This window comes from Thalia democratica, chromosome 4 (assembly GCF_965202585.1).
Source record: "Thalia democratica chromosome 4, ktThaDemo2.hap1.1, whole genome shotgun sequence".
Classification (NCBI taxonomy): Eukaryota; Metazoa; Chordata; class Thaliacea; order Salpida; family Salpidae; genus Thalia; species Thalia democratica.
Window position 1 is genome coordinate 41,136,543 of NC_139168.1, and position 19,808 is coordinate 41,156,350.

At 26.6% G+C, this 19,808-nt stretch overlaps 2 protein-coding genes across 2 annotated transcripts in view; one reads left to right on the forward strand and one right to left on the reverse strand.

Annotated features, from left to right (window-relative positions):
* Positions 1–13,572, forward strand: part of LOC145834178 (DNA topoisomerase 2-binding protein 1-like) — a 31,681-nt gene extending 18,109 nt beyond the window's left edge. Inside the window, exons 17-35 of the mRNA XM_082941551.1 lie at positions 171–379; positions 597–706; positions 911–1,039; positions 1,223–1,366; positions 2,520–2,646; positions 2,820–3,143; positions 3,556–3,623; positions 3,707–3,811; positions 4,032–4,187; positions 4,450–4,529; positions 4,738–4,792; positions 5,338–5,476; positions 5,759–5,904; positions 6,248–6,376; positions 6,440–6,593; positions 7,058–7,221; positions 11,128–11,295; positions 11,679–11,880; positions 13,019–13,572. Of these exons, the coding sequence (XP_082797677.1) occupies positions 171–379; positions 597–706; positions 911–1,039; positions 1,223–1,366; positions 2,520–2,646; positions 2,820–3,143; positions 3,556–3,623; positions 3,707–3,811; positions 4,032–4,187; positions 4,450–4,529; positions 4,738–4,792; positions 5,338–5,476; positions 5,759–5,904; positions 6,248–6,376; positions 6,440–6,593; positions 7,058–7,221; positions 11,128–11,295; positions 11,679–11,880; positions 13,019–13,170 (2,761 nt within the window). The 3' untranslated portion in view covers positions 13,171–13,572. The remainder of the gene's footprint in view (positions 1–170; positions 380–596; positions 707–910; positions 1,040–1,222; positions 1,367–2,519; positions 2,647–2,819; positions 3,144–3,555; positions 3,624–3,706; positions 3,812–4,031; positions 4,188–4,449; positions 4,530–4,737; positions 4,793–5,337; positions 5,477–5,758; positions 5,905–6,247; positions 6,377–6,439; positions 6,594–7,057; positions 7,222–11,127; positions 11,296–11,678; positions 11,881–13,018) is intronic.
* Positions 13,573–17,444: 3,872 nt separating this feature from the next.
* LOC145833366 (uncharacterized) lies at positions 17,445–19,085 on the reverse strand. The gene has a single exon (XM_082940546.1). It carries the CDS (start codon positions 19,083–19,085, stop codon positions 18,093–18,095), a length of 993 nt encoding a protein of 330 aa, XP_082796672.1. The 3' UTR covers positions 17,445–18,092.
* Between the last annotated feature and the right edge of the window lie 723 nt (positions 19,086–19,808).

Consider the following 19,808-nt stretch of genomic DNA (forward strand, 5'->3'; position numbering starts at 1 on the left):
CCAAGTAAATTTTAAAACAACTTATTCAAACATTTATAATTGATATCTTTATTTTATCTTATTTTTTTGTTAATATCATCAAGTAGTATAATAATTTATTGATGTATGTTCATTAGATTACAAGTAAAATTTCAGCCTAATGAAAAAAGTTTAATTTTGACAAATTTTAGATGGTTGTTTGATTGTGCTGAGCAAGGAACTTTACTTGATGCTGCAAATTATATTCCTTGCACTTTACAAGCAAGTTCGCTTGACGATCAGCAATCAAAAACTGCTGATGTTACCCACATGTCATCTGTTGTAACTCCTTGCAAAGATAAACTTTTAATGGCCCCACCGAGCTCAGCTGGAGTAACTAAAAGAACTTCTTCGAAATTATGTAAGATATGATTTAGTTTTAGTTTACGAATAAATGCTTAAAAAAGTGATTTTAATTATAATACATACTCGTTTTTATACATTTATTATTACTTTCTTAGTCCTTAGATTAATAACTTAATGAAATTTTATTTTGAGAATGATCATATAAGAAAGTTGAAAAAGCAAAAATATTATTTTATATCCAAAAGTTTCGTTTACTATGTTATTATTTTTAGTTCCAACTGCATCTAATACTGCCTTAGAAGTAACACCAATAACTAGAATTAGAAGACATTTAGAGGAGGGCATAAAAATGAATGCAAACGAGACACCGTTTGTTGAAAGGGTGACTTAAATTTTACTAATTTTATTTTTAGTAGTTGCTTAAGGTGGTTTTTTGAATATTTGAATTTTTGTAAGCTAAACAAAAGGTTAAAATTACATGAAAACTATTTTAAGTTTAGCTCTAACTAATTTATTGTCAATTTGACGGTTTTTATGAAATCTTAAAAGCTTTAAAAAATAATGTTTCACGATTTAAGTTTTTCAGGTGATAAGAGACGGAAATCCAGGTACTCCTTCAGGTTATTTCAGAGTTGAATGTCCTGACGTTTCATTGGATCTTCAATCTGTTATGGATATGTTACAAAATGATTCTATTAATGACGATTCGTTTGTAGTAAGTTTCAAATTATAACTAAAGATATGACTGCGTTTCCTATGTTAACTGAATTTTTATACAAATAAATTATAAAGTATTTTGTACAAATTAAAATATCAATATATTCACAGTTTAAATAGTTCAACAGTTGTAGTGTGACCACTTATTTAAATGACCACCTTTCATCTGATAAACTTATAGGCTGAGAATTGCAAAACGCTGAGACATACTGCAAACACTGCATCTAATAGTGATATTGATCTTAGTGACATGCTTGAAATGCTACAAACTCCACAGAGTCAGCGAAATAAACTGCTCACTCATATTTCAAGAAATCCTTCTACTGTTAGTGTTTTTTTTTTCAAAATAAACTATCAATTAAAGTAAATTCAATTACATTAACGGATATGTAAAGCTCATTTACATGCTACATTTGTCAAATTTATCATTAGTTTTTTGTTTTCATAGTTTATAATACACATATATAAATTTCTTCACATTAAAGATAGACAAGGATAAATAATAATTTATCAAATTCATTATGAGTGTATTTGAGTTTATAAAGTTTTATTATTTTTTCTTATAAAATGTAGTTAAAAAAATTGTATACAAAGTTTAAACTAGGGATTTGTTTACATGTTACAAGCTTATGAATATTTATTGAGTTTAAATTAATTAGAATACTTTTTATAAATAATACAATAAACTTACTAATGTTCAAAATCTTTCAAGTTAAATTATTTATAAAAAAGTTATATTTAAATTTTATAATTACTGTTAGTTGAAAACAGTAGGTAGCTATCGGTAATTAAAACTTACTAATACGGATTTGATCACATTATCAGATTATATTAACTAATTTTTAACTGTAGAGCCACTGGTTAAAAACTTCAGGATGTTTTTTATTTTAAGCATCTTAGAAACTGACAAACTATATATGTTTTTTGAAGCGGAAAAAGTTTCAAAAATCAGTAACATGTATTTTTCAAAACAATTAATAACTGTTTAATTTTTCAACTGAAGATAAAAGTTTTTTTATGATGATAGATTTATAAATATTATTATATATTTTAATTATTTTAGTTAAAGGTAAGGTAAGCAAGGTTAAAAAAAAATTGGCAGCAATATATTCTTTACAAATCTAATTGAAAAATCATATTATCTTTAATTGGTCTGTAAAACAGTTGGTACTTGAATTTTTTATCAGAATTTTTATTTATAAGTTGATAAGGTTTTTTTTAGATAACAATCTACAGTTGAAATAAGGTAAAGCACATATTCAAGCTTTAAAACTAGTTCAAAAATTTTACTTAAAGAGCTTTTATTAAAAAAAGTTTAGAATAAAAGAAGTAATAAAATAAAACAAGTTCTAAAAAAAATAGTTAGGTATTTTTTAAAAGAAGATTAAATGTTAATTTTTTATAAACTATTGTTAAAATTACGGTAATTAACGTTTTACTGACTATTTTTTGAGGTTTTGACTAAAATTTATTTGTAGCCGCTCAGTGTTTTTGTACGCCGTTTCCACCAAGCTGTGAATTTGAAACCTGAGCTACTAAATGATAAAACTGCTGTTTGCAATTTAAGTGAGAAGTTCAAGCAACAAATAAACGATCTTCCTCATGGTTTGTTGCTATTTATTTTTACTCAAGCTAAAAATGAGGGTATTTTTTAAAAGTATTATAAGGTAAACTGGATGTTTAAACATATCACATGCAATAGATCACTCATAGTTTTTAAAAGCTATTACTAGTATTACTTGTGCTGACATCTCTCATTACTTTTGTTACAAAAATAGATGAGTTTTTCACCAACAAACCGTCTTCTTCCAAAAACGAAATGAGTTTCAATGGAAGCTATTGCCAAAATGTCGAAGCTGGTGAAAATGAATCTGAAACATTATCTTGCACGGGAGGTCATGTTGGTGATGGCAAGTCCATAGCAACTACTAAAACATACGTAAATGATGACGTAACAAAGGATGAAATAACAGTCATCGAATCAAGATGTGAGGATTTGATTACTAGCAATGTTGTTCGTCATTTGGAAAACGTTGACTTTACAGAAGCTTGTGATGATGAGCTTTTGGATAAAACTAAAGTCGAGAAAGAAGAAAATAATGGTAGTTGATTTTCTTAATTTAGTTTTATTTAGTAAACATAACCTTGACAAAAAAAGTATTATTTGTTAAAAGGTCTATTTTAAGGTTATTTTTAATTTAAAGATTTGTTATGATTAAAACATTATTTAGACTTATAAAATAATTATAAAAAGTTAACTAGCTGAGTTGTTGAATATATTGTAGTGAACTGTATCTTTCAATAAGGCGAGTTAATTTCAAAATAGGTACTAAAGTTATTTGTTTTCAAAAGTTTCAATTTTCTAGGAAGAGAGATAGATTAAAGTAAGAATATTTTAATTTCATCAAGTACTTTTAAAAATTAGTCTTAATGCTAAAAACCACACATGATAACGCGACATAGACGTACGGTAATTTTGTTTTGTAAAAACTGCTTAGAATAAACTTTTTTTAGATGTGGAAAACGAAAATAGCTTTTTGGCTGAGAAACCTTTCAATGAAGTGTTTACTTACATTGCAAAGGTAAGTTTTATTTTGTAAGAAATAAAGCTGGATTAAAACAGTTTTGATGCGCTTATGTTGTTAGTTTAAATATTACTTTACAGAAAATTCAAAAAGAATGCAATGATTTACCAGAAAAAATTATAGGTCTTGGTGGTGAAATTGTTTACTCTTTGGATGACTCTAAGTGTACTCATTTCATATTTACCGTTAGCATTTGTTATTGAAATTAAACTGAAACAGTTAGCACTATGTCAAAAAATAAAAATAAAATAAACCTTAGATTTTTTTTAATAAAAATCATGTAGTTAGAAATAATACTTATGTATTAGGTTTTAAATAACTTCTTAAAAAAAATTTTAACTTAATTTTTTTTATTATATAAGACTTTATAAATTCTAATTCACCAACTCCGAATAAATTAACCAGGGAAAAGAAAAAGACATGAATCGTGAGTTTCGAGCTGCAAAGAAAAAACAAGTGAAAATAGTTTCACCCCATTGGGTTAACCAAAGTTACGAACAACACAAATTGCTCGATGAGCTACAATATCCACATAATTTTGATCCAAATAAATCAATCGAAGTAAGTTTTAGTTGTTTTTTTATTAATATCATGTATATGTTACAAACTGATGTATTTTAATTTCTACTTTTAAAGTATGGTCTTTAATGACATTAAATGGTTTTGAATTTTTGGAAAAACTAATAGCTGAGAAAATACAAAAAATATAAATTTAAAGTCTAAACTTTAGTTTTCAGTCTTCTTGACTTAAAACAATTTTATATTATCTTAAAGTTTTTAAACATATACATAAATAATGCTAAGTTCAAAAAACATCTAACAGATGTCTGGATTAAGCCAATTGTCGTCAGTTTCATCCAGATTTTCTCAAAAATCGAGAATTTCTAAAAGAAGTTCAAGAAGGTTACTATTTAGACTTAAAATATAAACTATGATAAAAAGTTTAGGTTTTAGTAACATTTAATTTAAAATAGATCTTTAATTTTTGTTTTTCAATGTTAAACAAAACAATAAATTTAAAGCTATCTTTTGCTTGAACAGGTTTTAAGTCTTTATTGTTGTTCTAAATTACGATAGTGTAACTTTTATTTATAATTGATTATATCTTTAGCACAGCGCCTGTTAAAAAGAACTTGTTGACTAAAGAACCTTCCTCTTCTATGCTTGTTAGTTGATTAAACTATGTTTTCAATACTAATGTTAAAACGATTAAAAATTTATTAGTTTAGATCAAGGTTTCCTAAACTTTTTCTTCAAAAAGCCCCCTTTAAAGAAATAAAAAAAGCTATGCCCCCTTCCAACTAGATTTATCAAAAAAATACCATTAAAAACGCCTAAGACCTTTTTTTTGCTCTTCATCGTCAACTCCAGAATTTATAGTGTGAGTTTCAAATTATGGCCTTGTGGCTCCCCTTTTACGGCTTGTGGCCCCTATAATTTCTAATTTTTCCCCATAATAAAAAAAAAATAATAATAAAACTGCCATTTAAAAACGACTAAGACCTTCTTTTGTATTTATTTCTTTTTGTCGTTATCATCAATTTCAGAATATCTAGTGTAAGTTGCAAATTAAAACCCCTTTTGGCCCCTCGGCTGCTCATGACCCCCTAAATTTCTGTAATGACCCCCAAGGGGACTTTTGGCCCTGTTTGGGAAACCCTGGTTTAGATATCAAGGTAAATTTGGTGTTGATCTTTTAATTTTATTTCAGAAAACCGAAACCGCTCTTGAAATTATTAAAAAAGGAAAAATACCTGAAAATGAATCTCAAGAGGCTAGGGAAAATATTAGAAAAGCGTTGCAAAATGCCCAATCTGTTGGGCAAAAGCTCAAAGAAGAAAGACAAAATCGTTAGCTCTTAAATGTGATATTTAAAATAAAATGATTTAGTTTATAATTATTATATGTAGATTTAAAGCATTTTGTATTTACTACAACAATTATCAAATGAATTAACGTACAGTAAACAAAACGTCAATACCAGACCGATCACAAAATAGAATGATGTGTAGTTATAATTATAGCATATATATTTGGTTTTATGAAATGATATATAGCAAAGTATATATAATGCACTAGTTCAAATAATCGAAACTAACTTTTTTTTCTTAAATGTTGTTATTTATTTTCAGTGAAGCGGCCTTCCTCCTCTTTTGTATCTCCACCAAACTCCAGCAAAAAGAAAAGGGAAGAAACTCCTGATACCAACAAAAATGCAAACAATCATCAAAATTCATCATCAAAGAAAAGCACTACCGCTCCTTCACAGCGAATGCAGGTAACATTTCTTTTATAGACGTTGCTGTAAACTTTAAAAACAAAATTATTGATATTAAAACCAGCCACTGTGTAACGTACATTTGTTCAAAAAAAATCAATATTGCAAGTGTTTCAAGTTTTTTACGCCTTAAAAGTTAAAAAAAATTGTATGTAAAAGTTTACAAAGTACTTTAGGATTTGAAAAACATTTAAAACTTTCTATTTAACTAATTATCAAATAAGTGTAAAATTTTGATAAGGTTTTTTTGTAATGCAAAAAAAATTAAAGGATGTTTTTTTTTTGTTTGTTATCATAAGAAATATTTTTGATAATTTTCTTTACAAAGCTTATTTTGTTTAAGGTACTATATGATGACCCAATAGCTCGTCAAGAACGGGAAAAGCTTATCAAAGAGAACAGGATTTCTTTGAGTGGCTCTCTTATGGAAGATTCTGATTCTATGGCGAACCTTGTAAACATGTCCACACAGGTTTTTTATACCTTTTCTACATCAATGAACTAAGAATCTAACACTTTGCAAATAATTTGTTAGATGGAAGTTTCAATGACGGAAGCTGAAGAAAACCTTGAGAAAGATGATCAATACTTATCACAAATATTGAGAAGAGGACAGAAGCCAAGATTTATTGTTTCGTCTGTTGGAAACACATTAAAAGCAGAGTTTGCAAAAATAATTGAAAAATTAGGTTGGTATTTACGTTTTAAAGTTATCATAGTTTTTTTGCTCTTATATTTTTATTTCTAGATAGTTTGTTATGACAGATTTGACTTATCAGTAAGTAGTTAGTGTAAACAGAAAAACTGTTTTATTTTTAGTTTTTTGTCATAAATTTTTTTTATTTTTTCAATATGTTCTTATAGAATTTTTTAAATGTGCAAAGGAACGTTTCCTAAAAATTTTGAGATATTTATCTGAAAAATGAAGATTTTGATTTATTCGCTATTTTAGTTTTCTTCTCCCACGAGTAACCTATTGTACTCGTTTTATACTTTTTTGCACAAGCTACTTTAAGTAAAAGTTAAATTGCTGGCTAGAATATTCTACTCGGCAAGCCATAATTTTCCTAACACGCTTTTAAACTTTAAAAAATATAAAAAAACAGTTTAATATTATATTGAAACTAACTTCAAAACTCCATAAATTTTTGAGGTGGTAGTTATCTGAACAAGGACTGCTTTGACGAAACTTGCACTCACCTGATAGTTAATAGGCCATCAAGAAATGAGAAATACCTTGCATCGCTTGCCAGCGGGAAGTTTGTATTGTCCTCTTCATATATAACGGCGTGCAAAAAAGCAAACAGACTTGTCAACGTATGTTTATTTTTCTTAATTTGGTTGTTCTACATCTTAAAAGTTCTGGTTTTTTTCTTTTATGTCAGTAGTTTTAAAATTTTATTACTTTTGATTTTTAATATACTAAGTCCACCAATTTTATCAACTATATTATTATGGGTTACTATGATTTCTAATCCGTTCATTTTTAACCCGATCGTTTTTAACACGATCACTTCTAACCCGATCATTTCTAACCCGATCATTTTTAATCCGATCATATTTAATACGATCATTTCTAGCCCGATTATTATCGTATATAACCTGATCAGTAAAAGTTTGTTGTTTTAGGTATATTTTTATCAGTATTTATTTTTAAAACTAACAAATGCTAACAAAATTGTTATAAAATTAAAACATAATTTTCTTTGTACTAACCAAAACTTAATGTTTATACAGTTTTAATTAAAATGAGTTTTTGTTAATCAATTTATTTTAACTTATTATACTTTTAAATTACTTTCCTTATATTGAATTTTTTTTCTTTATATAAATCTGCCTAAGCCAAGCTTTATTTTTTTATTGAAAAAGATTTGACTTAAAAGTTGAATTGTTACAAATGTAATATTCAGATACAAAGATCCTCATTTTATAGTCTAGATCAGGGTTTCCAAAAAACCTTTTTGCAAATGGCCCCCTTTAAATAAATTGAAAAAGCCATGGCCCTTTCAACAAAATTACTCATAAACTATGATAAAAAACACCGAAAACCTTTTTTTTTTGCTCTTCATATGCAACTCAAGAACATCTAGTGTAAATTTCTAATTATGACCTCATGCAGGGTTGCCACTCGGTCAAGAAAAGTCAGGTAATCAGGAAAAGTCAGGAAAAATTTAAAAAAATAACAAAAGTCAGGAAAAGTCAGGAAATTTGATAAAATTAGAAAAAAAGTCAGATTTTTTCAGTTTAAATTTATAAAATTCCTTGTTTTCCAAAACCTTCAAATGGTAAAAATTAATTAAAATTCCTTCAAAGTCAGAAAAAAACTCCAAAATTTTCCTAGAAACTTGGATAAATATCTAATTTTATTTCCAATGCCTTCATCCTTCTATAAATTAATAAAATATCTTTTATAAAACTGCAAAAAATTTCTATAAACATATTGAACAAGTACCCTACTTGAACAAGCAGATTTTGTAAGCTTTTTAGTATTGATGATCTGTAGCAAGGACACATCTATAGTGAAACTGAAATATATACACAAAAGTTTATTTAGCATAATTTTTGTTAAAGTAAATAATTGATTTCTTTATAACTAAGCTGCTAGTTTAGTATTTAATGTAACAAGCGTATATACTGAAGCGGAATGCAAACCAGATGAAGGAAACCATATCTTCATTAGATGAAGAGGTTGAAGTGCTAATAAAAAAACGGAAAAATTAAATATTAATACATACACTTAAAAAAAACAGTATTTGATAAATTTCTTTGTTGTTTTAATGTTTTAACCGTAAAAGTTCGTTATTGTTTTAAGGTTTGAGTTGTGAAAGTTCCTTGTTGATTTAAGGTTTAATTGTAAAAGTTCCTTATATGTCGTTTCGTTTATTTAGATACATTTATGCTAGGAAATTCTAAAAAGTTGTGTTCATTATTATTTTAAGGTTTCAACTGTAAAAGTTTGTTATTGTTTTAAGATTTTAGTTGTGAAAGTTCGTTATTAATTCAAGGTTTTAATTGCAAAAGTTCCTTATATGTCGTTTGTTTATCTAGATACATTTATGCTAGGAAATGCTAAAAAATTGTGTCTTTTTTCAGACTAGCTATGTTTATAAGGTAATAATACAGGTATTTTGCTGATAGAGCTGTTTAAAACAAACATAAATCATACACAGATGGTTTAAGTGATGTACTAGAAGTTCAATGATAGAATTCAGCAAAAAACTTGTTTTTAACCTGTATTAAAATTAGATTGAAAGCTTTATATAGTTTCAAGTGTTAGATTATGTATTTTAGAATAAGTTTAATTTAAGAGTTTGATTTAGAAAAGTCAGGAAAATTTTAGTAAAAAGTCAGGAAAAGTCAGGAAATTTTTCTCAGCTTGATCAGTGGCAACCATGCTCATGTCATGGCCACTTTGCTCATGTCCCCTCCCCTCTTACCCCTTTGCTGCTCGTTGCCCCCTGAGTATCTGTCATGGCCCACTTTGGGAAACCCTGGTCTAGATGCTATGCTGTAAGTCAAGCGCTAGCGTGGTATAGTTGTTGACTAATCTATTTTATTGTCGGTAAATTTCCACTTCAAGCTAAAAATCTTGCACTAGTTGTTCTACAACTTCTACAGACCCATTTAAATTATTTGAATTTAAACAAACATTAAGCGAACTTAAACACTTTTGTTTTATTTATTTGAAAATATTTTCTTTTAGATATACATATTAAACAGACTTGTTTGTTATTATAACAAGCCCGAGAGTTATTAAATATCGGCTAGTTAATCTTCATAAAAACTTTTACTTAAGTTAATATTAATTTAATAGTATTTAAAATTTTTAATTACGACTTAAATTAGTACTTAAGTTGATGTATTTATTATTTTACAATTAAATTTACTTTATGAAAAAGAGTTTTAACGAGCATTTCTTCGTAATTATACTTAATTTAACCAGAGAATTTTTTTAAAGCTCGTTTTTCTTTTGCTGAAATTTTAATCGTGCTTACGTTGCTTTAGCTCTTTTTAATGACTCGTATTAATTTTTTCTCACAAACTCAAGCTAGTTTTATGTAAATTAGGCTTTTCTGTTTTGAGGAGTGGCAACTAAGAATAAATTCATAGCGATTGTATTTAAAGTTTTTTTTTAAGATATCGTATCTAAGAAGACAGTTTTTATTTACAATAACTTTTTTACCTGGAATATATTAGCATTATCATCTTAGTTTAAATTTTATCTTATAAAGCTTATCTAATTGTTTTAACTCTTTATATTTATCTCAATCAGATTTTTTTTTTAAATAACCGATGTAACAGACTAAATTTTTTTTATTGAAATTTGTGATATTTGAGCTAAAAAATAGTTCTTAATTTAACTAGACTAAATTTACTTTTATTAATTCGATTAACTTTTGTTTAATTATTTTTCATTATTACTTAGATTTGATTTCATATAAAGCTGTAATCTAAAGGAGTGGTTATAATGGTAAGTTAGTTATTTTTAGGCTAATGGGGTTTAAGCTGTGGCCTGTTGTGTGTGGGCTTTGCTGCGGGTGCTGATAATATTGCTAATATTAGAAACACTTAGCGTTTTGATAAACAAAATATAAATATTCAACAAAAAGTAATATAAAGTAAGGTTACTAACAGTACTCAAAATCTTTATGAAAAGTAAACAAAATATAACCTATAAGTCTTTAACGGTTTTGTGCCAGTATAAAATGATAAATAATACATCTCCGCCTTAAAAACTGCCTTTAGGGTGTATCTCACAATGAGCCTTACAAAACACTGACTTCACCTCGTAAAAACGATTTCTTTTATATATGTAATCACAGGTGTTTTTTTATATGTTTTGTTTATGGATTTTAAAAATGTCACTTACGTGCTTGAAAACATGTTTTTACTATCTTTCTAAATTTTGAATGAAACAAAAGTATGGTCTATAACAAAATAAACTAAACTTAATAATTTTTTGGTTGACTTTTAGGCTAGTTGAATTATTTAAACTAAATTAAGTTAATTTTTTCTTGTAAACAAACAAAATGTTTTAAATATCTGTATATCTTTTACTCATAATAATTTTAATTTTCCTACTCCACTTATTACAAAAATAAACAAGTTACTTCTAATTTTTTTAACTACTGTTAAAGTTTACCCCTAAACTCCTGCATTTACTGCCTAAAAGATTATAAACCTCTATAGAGACAAATACACTTTAAACTTTTGTAATCGTAGGAAGACGAATACGAGTTTGGAAATCCGTTGTTTTGCGAGCAGATTCAGCCTCGGGATGAAATGGAAAAGAGAATATTCGAAGCTCCGTACAGATGGAGAAACCGGTTGTTCCAACTGAACAAAGGCAAACGCGATGATGAAAAAATTCTTGCTTTTAGTGGATGGAAGGTATTTATTATATGAGCACTAAATAAATTTAGTTATAACATTTATAGAATTACAAAGAATGTATAGGTTGTTTTTTTTTTTTTTTTGTAAATTTTTCATTTACTATCTATATAGAAAAACTTGTATATAGGAAATTCTTAGTAAACGATTTATGTTTGTAAAACTCTACAAGCTAGTTCACATTTTCTTGTTCTTAAAATTTGTTTTTCAATGCAAAGCTTTCTATATCATTAATGTAAATGAAAACTACAAACTAAAAAGCTGTCTAAAATTAGCACTTCAAAACTTTTCTGTGTCTTTAATAGATTTTGATTTTTTGAAAACATTACTTATCTTTTATTAATTTATGATTTTTAAAGTTTTTCATTATATTCTTGCAACAGGTTGACGTGTTAGCAAGTCCTCGAATAGCTGTCAGTTTGATCCGCATAGTGGAAAGCGGCGGTGGAAAAATTTGCAGCGTAATGAATGATGATGACATTACTCATTACGCTGTTACTCAAGACAAGTTAGAAATGGTGGACGACCAAAAAGTTAAAAGTTTAGTAATGAAAGGAGCTCACGTGTGCTTTACTGATTATATTGGTTCGTTATAGTTTTTATTTACTTTTTTTGAGCATTTTTGTTAAAAGTTTTAAATCACAGTAGACTACCGCTTAAGTACGCAAATTGAACCCGACCAAAAAGTGCGTACTTAGCACGGGTAGTGCGTACTTTTTGACCACATAGTATAATATGAACTTTAGTTGTTTGTTTTCATTCTTACAACTAGCCACCAAATAATTAAGCCAAATGAACAAGTCTTTTTATTTTAAATAACATTTAATACATATATCTAACCTGCAAAATTTTTTAATATATTTTTAATATGATTTGTTTTTTCTATAAAAAGTTTCTACATAATTAATACATTTAATACAGAAAGTCAATGTCAGTCAACGATATAAAAAAGGATATTAAGCCATATTTTCCTTATTTTTTTTGTTAGAGGGAAAGTACCAAACTACATTGTGTTTACCAAAAATTTTGAAATTATCAATGTGTGTACATTTAAATTGAATTAACTATGTTATGTTTGTAGGTTTTTTTAACTTTGTCATCTAGATTTATTTATTTTATAGTATTACAGTTCAAATATAATTATTTTTTTCACTTTTCTGCAACAACTACATAAGTATTTAGTTTATTAACATTTAATAACAGGGCTGTCACAATCTCAGGCCACTTAGACTACTCAGAATTACTCACCCTAGTTTAAAAGTTGTGAAAGTATTAGGCTAACTCAGCAGGTTGGCCATTCTACCTGGAAACATAAAACATATAAAAATTTATTAATTTATTTTGTCTTTCTGGATAAGTGCGTACTTAAGGCGGGGTGCGTACAAAAAAAAAGTGCGTACTTAAGCGGTAGTCTACTGTAGTTATTTATGATTCAAATCTTGCTAAAATTAAACACAGTTTACGTTTTGTGTTGTTCAAAGATAATTTAAATTTTAAACTCATATTTAAGTACAAATTTTATAAGTTTCTAGATTTATACTTTATTTTTATCAAAAAACAGGATTTTTAAAATTTTATTGATAAGATTATTATTGGCAATAGTTATGCTAGATAATGTACTAAAACTTGAGAAAATTTAAACTGTACGTAAAAGAACCTCTTGCAAACATATTTCATTTTCATGTGTTTTTTACTTATACTGACATCAAACAAAAATTTGCAGCTGAATTCTTACTGGTAGACCCGACACCTCCTCCTCAAAACAGATACATTCCCTCCGCAAAAAATTATTATGAAGAAGTACTCCGAAGTAATAGTAACAATAAAAATGAGTTGAGGAGAACAACTAGGAGACGAACCGCAAAAAAATATTAGTTGAACACGATATATTATATATGATTACAACGTATTGAAGTATTTTCATCGGTGTGTTTAGTTTTAAAATGGTGGTAATGTAATTCATTTAAGAAAGTTATCAAATTAAGGACTGTTCATTATCTCTATTTTTATTTTCCAGGAGTGTATTTAGTTAAGTTTATATAATGAATTTTAATTTAATGGTTTTTAAGATTTGTTTCTTAAACTAATTATAACAAGTAAAGTTATCGAAAGTTATGTAACAAGGTTTGAACTTTTTTTTTTATTTTTGTGTTTTTTAACTTTGAATTTAAAATTTGCTTCCCTACATTAGGTCTTGAAGATATTTTACGCCTGAATTATTTATTTAACAAACTGAGTGTTGATTTTTTTAATTTCTATCAAACGTTCGTACTCAAAGGCACCCAATTTATTTTCTGTTTTAGTAGTATTTTTTATTTAAAAGAAAAAAAACTTTTTATTCTCTAAAGTAAGATATATAGTTTATATTTTGAAATACTCTATGTTATTGTCTTATAGTTATAAAAGTAATATTAGCTTATTTTAATAGTTGAAAAATGGTTTGTTATGAACACATGTCAGCATTCTATACATACTGATATATAAAATTTATTAACTTGTGTTGTAAAACTGTCGATTGTTGTCAAATAATAAGTTAATTAAGTTGTGTTCAAATGAGCTTTTGTATTTCTTTTTTACTTACTATTTTATTATTTTTACAGATTTTCCAATAAAAATTGGTTTTAATAAATGTTGAAATACAAGCTTATACTTGATTCATAGGCGCTTAAGTTTACTAATAAAACTTACATTATAATTACTGCTTCGTTTAACAAAAAATCTGCAAATAATTTTTAGTGTAGTTTATTAAATGTTAAATTACTTAGCTACAACATAATTATTAAGCTTTAGTAGTTTGGTTGTTGTACATAAACTTAGTCTACAATAAAAACTACTCCGCTAAGATTTGTATTAATAAGTTTTAAAGAAATTTTTAAGTAATTAAGTAGATAGTTTACGAGTTGATAAATTTTTTTTTTTATAAAGCTTCCACAACCAATTAAAACAACAGGTGTCCTTATACTATTTAAATATGTTTTTATAATAATACAAGTTTTTATAATACTATTTATAGCGTACCACTATTAAAAGTAGTACATACTTTAAATTAAAACTAATATTTATATATGTTGTTAGACTTCTTACAATTTTAAAGGCAAGTATAATTCAGTTAGTCATAATATAACTTTGAACTTACTGAATTAAGTTGTTGATCTAAACTTAAATAAATACGAAAAAAATTATTAGATTTTTACCAGAATTCACATAAAAACAGATTGCAATAAAAGATAAATGATTCATTTAATTCCACAATCAAGACTAGTAAAAATCTCAACTGTTTAAACTATGGCAGTATAAACAGCAATAACTTTAGATACTAAGTCCAAATAAAGTGTACCAGATATATTTTGAAAGTTTTGAAACATGCTATAATTGTTTGTTTAGTCGCTTTTAGATAACATATTTTAAAGTGCTATTGTTTTCGAATACTTGTTATTATTATTGGATTTTACGGAGTGGCTTGATGGCATAAAATGACGGCTTTGGAAACTCTCTGGTTTGAATGTTGCAAGATCAAAACCGAGTGGTCGACAAAAAAATCTTTATTTAATCTTTGTGCTGCTTTTTGTTAAGGTCATAAGGGGTAAATCACCTTTTTCACAATTTAGTCTTATTTCATTTAGATTTAACTAAGCTACAAGTTGATTTTTACAGATATTTTGAAATCAAGATAATTTTTGAGATACAGCCGGTCAAAGTCGGAGACTACAACAGGTTTCATATGTGAGGCGCAAACTAAAGAGGCAAATAAATAGAAATTACTAAAAATATATCTCCTACGTTTTTTTAAGATAACAACTTCAAACTTTCAGGATATGTTCATTGCAACACTTAAAAAACTCTGTCGGACCAAATTAAAAAAAAAACTTAATAAAAAAATAAAAATTTCGATTTTTTTCAATATTTTTTTTTTAAATCAATTCCGACTGAATTTTCTGAATAATTCAAGAAACGTTTACTGAAAGTTTGAGGTAGTTATCTCAAAAAACATAAGAGAAGATAGATTTTAAGTGGAATAGTCTTTTTTCGCAGTTTTAGTTTGCGCCTCCCATAATGAACCTATTGTTGCCTCCGATTTTGACCTGCTATATCTCAAAAAATATTTTGAATTTTTTAAACCTTTAAAAAGTATGTTGTAGCTTAGTTAAAACTCAATAAATAAGATCAAATTGTGGAAAAAGTGATTTACTCCCCTCTCCCTTAACTAATTCAATGTTATACTTTATCAAAATGGTCATTGATAAGTTGTTAGTTATTGCAAGAAGTTTGTAAATTGTTTAGTAGCTTCTTTTAAGCAAGCGTAAACACATTCTCAGCTCCAATTTATAAATTGTGTGTTACAGAAGCTGATTTCATGTAACATAAATACTGAGACTTGTAGTTAGTTTTTGCAAAAAAGCGTATCTTAAATTTTAAAAGATAGTTTTATTAAGTTGCTCATTCTCCATCTATTATTTACTTTAAAAATTTAGACACTAAACACACCTACAATTATTTTCTTAATTTTTAGTAAAAGTGGGTACTGTTGCAAAGTTTGTTACAAAGATTTATTCTACTTTGTAGAAATATAACTTTAATTGAAAACAAAATGATTATAATATCCAAATTTCAGGTAATAAGTTGAATGCTTTTTTAAAGTTTTTTGTGATTTTAATGATCAGGAGGTTTATTTTGTATTCTAAGTTCTTAGTCCAAATTTTATTATTCATTTTGTTTTTTGAAGAAACATTTTATTATGTTGTAAACAATTGTCAAGTTTTATGATTAAAATTTTTCAAGATATATATTTTCTTTTATAGTTAATCATCGACAGCGAATATTTTCACAACATCTTTAAAAAAGTGAGTTTTGAAGTTGGTACGTGTTGCATTTTTCAAAACAGCGTTCAACGTCTAATCTGCCAAACTAAGTGTTATAAGCATTATTTATCAACATTTTTACATTAAACGACTAATAAATCGGAAGTACAATATTCTTTACAGAATAAACATTTACTTTACAGTACCCTGCCACAAAACTAGAAAAGTTAAACCTACAGGGTTGCCACTTTACCTGAAATTCGACAATTTAGGAAAAAAAAAAACCTGGAATTTTGATCAAAAGACCTGGAAAAACCTGGAATTTTTAATAATTTTAACATTTTCAGTACTAAAATTTCAATTTGATACAAAAAATCTATCATATAAATAAGATTTTTTTGTCATCATTAAAATTTTTTTTTATTAAAAAACACATTTAAAGTAACTTTACAGTATCTTTTAAATGTTTTGTACTATTTAACAGTTTCTTTTAGAGAAATTAACTTAAAACTAAAAATAGACCCAAAAATGTTTACTTTTAAAAACCTAGAAGAAATTTGGAAAATCTGCAAAAATTTTAGAAAAAACGAGTGGCAACCCTTCACCTAGCAAAAGAGCGTGGTTTTAGTCAACCTAAATATTTCGTTATAAAATTATGTTCAACAGACTTTTATGCCATTTTATTACCAAAATACATTTTATTAATAAAAGTTAGAACATAAAAACTTTTTTTCCTACTAGTAATAAATATATTTATTTTAAAAACAAAAACAGTAGATAAGAATTTAAGTTTGCAAAAATAATTTTTTTAATAGTAAAAGTTACCATACAAATCAATAAATACAATGTATCATATGAAATTTTTATATTCTAGAAATATACTACACGACTTAAGAAAAAAACAGTCTTATATCATAAGTGATACAAACAATATTTAAAACCTAAAGAGATAAACTATCATGTTAGCACATACAGTTAATAATATTTTTAATAACAATAAAACAATAGTGAACATAAATCATGATTACTTTTAAAACTTGATTTCACAGTGTTTCGAATTACTGTTTAAAAAAAATAATGGCGGAAAAAGTTAACAATTGTGTAAGTATCTTTTTATAAACATAAGTTGTACCAAAAATCCTGAAAACGTCAATTTAAAACATGACAAAAAACCAAGGAAAAAATACAATAAATATCTTAATAATTTTGTTAGTACGACATTTTTTAAACACTTTACAATATTTACTTGTATACCTCAAAAAAAGTCTAGCCTTGAAAAACTATTTAAGTATTACTTTTTAATTAAAATGATAAAGTATTAAAAAAGAAACTTAAAGAACTAGTTGTTTGTCAAGTAGTAGAATACTAAAAGATTATAAGCTAAACGTGTTTTTTTTTATTAACTGAATTTCTATATCACATCTAAATTGATTTTAATTGTTTAAAAACAAGTTTAGGAAAAGTTAAGTTAAATATTGATACATTTTTTAGTTCAGTAAAGAAGATTTTAGAAAAAATTGTAAAATATATTTTTAGATACTTAAATTTTTCAAACGGATTACCAAGTTTTAACTTTATATTTTATAAAACCATATACTACAGGGTTTCTTAAACTCATTTTCATAAACGCCATTAACATTTTAAAATGATTGCCTTTACTTGTTAAAAACCCAAGAATATCTAGTGTAAGTTTTAAACCTCTTGTAAAATGTGCCTAAGACCTTATTTTTGCTCTTCAATAAAAACCAAACATCAAGTTTTAGTTTCAAATTTTTCATGAATTGTACTTAAGTAAACCTTTACTGCCCCTTTGCAGCTTATAGCTTCCTGACTTGTTAAAATGGCTCACTTAAGAAAACCTTGATACACTATAAAAAACAGATTTTTAAACGCAGTAAAAATAAATAAAATACATATAAATTAATAATAAAACAGCTTCTTGAAATACAAAACTGGTAGCTTATAAAAACCCATCTAATAAATTATATTTTATAAAAATCATCTTCCATGGAAAACATCATGAAGCTCATGGTCACTTTTAGTTGGTACAATGTAGAGTGAGCCAGCAATAAAAAGAGACCCAGATGGTGAAAAAAAGCAAGTTGAAGTTTTGTCCATAGACTTTTGGCATAACTCCATGTTTTCACCATTTAGTACGTTCCAAACTCTGACTGTGCCATCTTCTGATGCTGACACAAGCTCAAGTGAGTTGGGGGAGAAACAAATTGCACTAATCCATCCATTATGACCTTTAAAAGTTTTAAGCAATATTGCCTTACTAGAGTTCCACAGTTTAATAGTGCAGTCCATTGAAGCACTTGCTAAAAAACCTTCTTTTGAAAGCAAAACTGTAACTACAGGTCCACCGTGACCTTCTAAACTAGCAACTCTAACATTTTCATTTTTTTGAGGCACAAAACCATTGATCAAGCTCATATCGGCTTCTACTTTAGTTAATTTTTTTCTGGTAAACTTCCACAGTAGAACTAAATTATCCCAGCCCCCTGTTGCTAGCAGTGGAAAGGATTCTTTTTCCTGGTGAAAGTTTAAAGAAAAGCAACAAGATCTAACTCCAGAGGAGTGTTTATAAAGTTTATGAATTACTTCACCTTTTTCAACATCCCACAAGGCAACAGATTTGTCCCAAGAGGTAGAAGCCAGGTATTTATCATCTTTTGAAAATGATACACATTCTACACTTTTAGTGTGACTTTCAAGTGTTTTAAAACAATCACCTGTGTTTAAATCCCAAATTTTTATGGTAGTATCTAAAGAACCACTAGCTAGATATCTGTCATTGTTAGATATTTTACAAGTAACAACTGAAGCTGAGTGACCTATCAATTGACAAATGATGTTTTTTTTTTGAAAGTTGTACACATGAAGAGAACAGTCATCAGAGGCAGTCACAAGCAATTTTTCATCTGATGTAAAACAGCAGCAGTTTATTTCTTTGTTGTGTCCATTGTACAAACTTACATTAACTGTCATCTAAATACTCATAGGTTAAAATTACTACTATTTTAAATCAAATGCTATGTTTTTCTATACAAACAACATAAAAAACAAATTTATAAAAACTAAAAAAACTTTTAACAAAAAAAAATATATATTAGTTTATTGAACAACCAAAGAAGTGCTCAAAAAATTGTTTTAAGTATATGGTCTAAAAAAACCTTTTGTTTATCGAGTCATATACCACAAATATAGTTTAATGTTTTGTCCAGGATGCAAATAATTGATGTTTATCAAAATTTAATTAGAATTAAATATTATTTTTATTAAACTAAATAAATTAAACTTACTTTAAAATTTTATTGAGTTCTTTTTTATATCTATTTTTTGAAAGTTATTACAATTAACAATCACAATATAAAAAGTATCACTTTTATTTATATCTCCCTTATTAATTTTAAACTAAAATATTTAACAGGTTTGTTATTTGCATATAATGTTACTTTTCCACAGATTTTAATAAATAATCCCTTTACCTCTTACTTTTACCTTCCACTTCTGAAAAATTCTAGGGTTTAACCTTTAAAGCGTAAATATTAATTTTTTTTGTGTTATAGTTATATTTATAACAAAGGTTATATTGTTTACATTAAATCTAATACTCTAAACAACAAACTGGAGTTAAAAGGTGTACATAAAGTTAAAAGGTAATTTTTTTAATTGATAATGTATGTCTTGATAGTGTAGGTGTATTTTTTA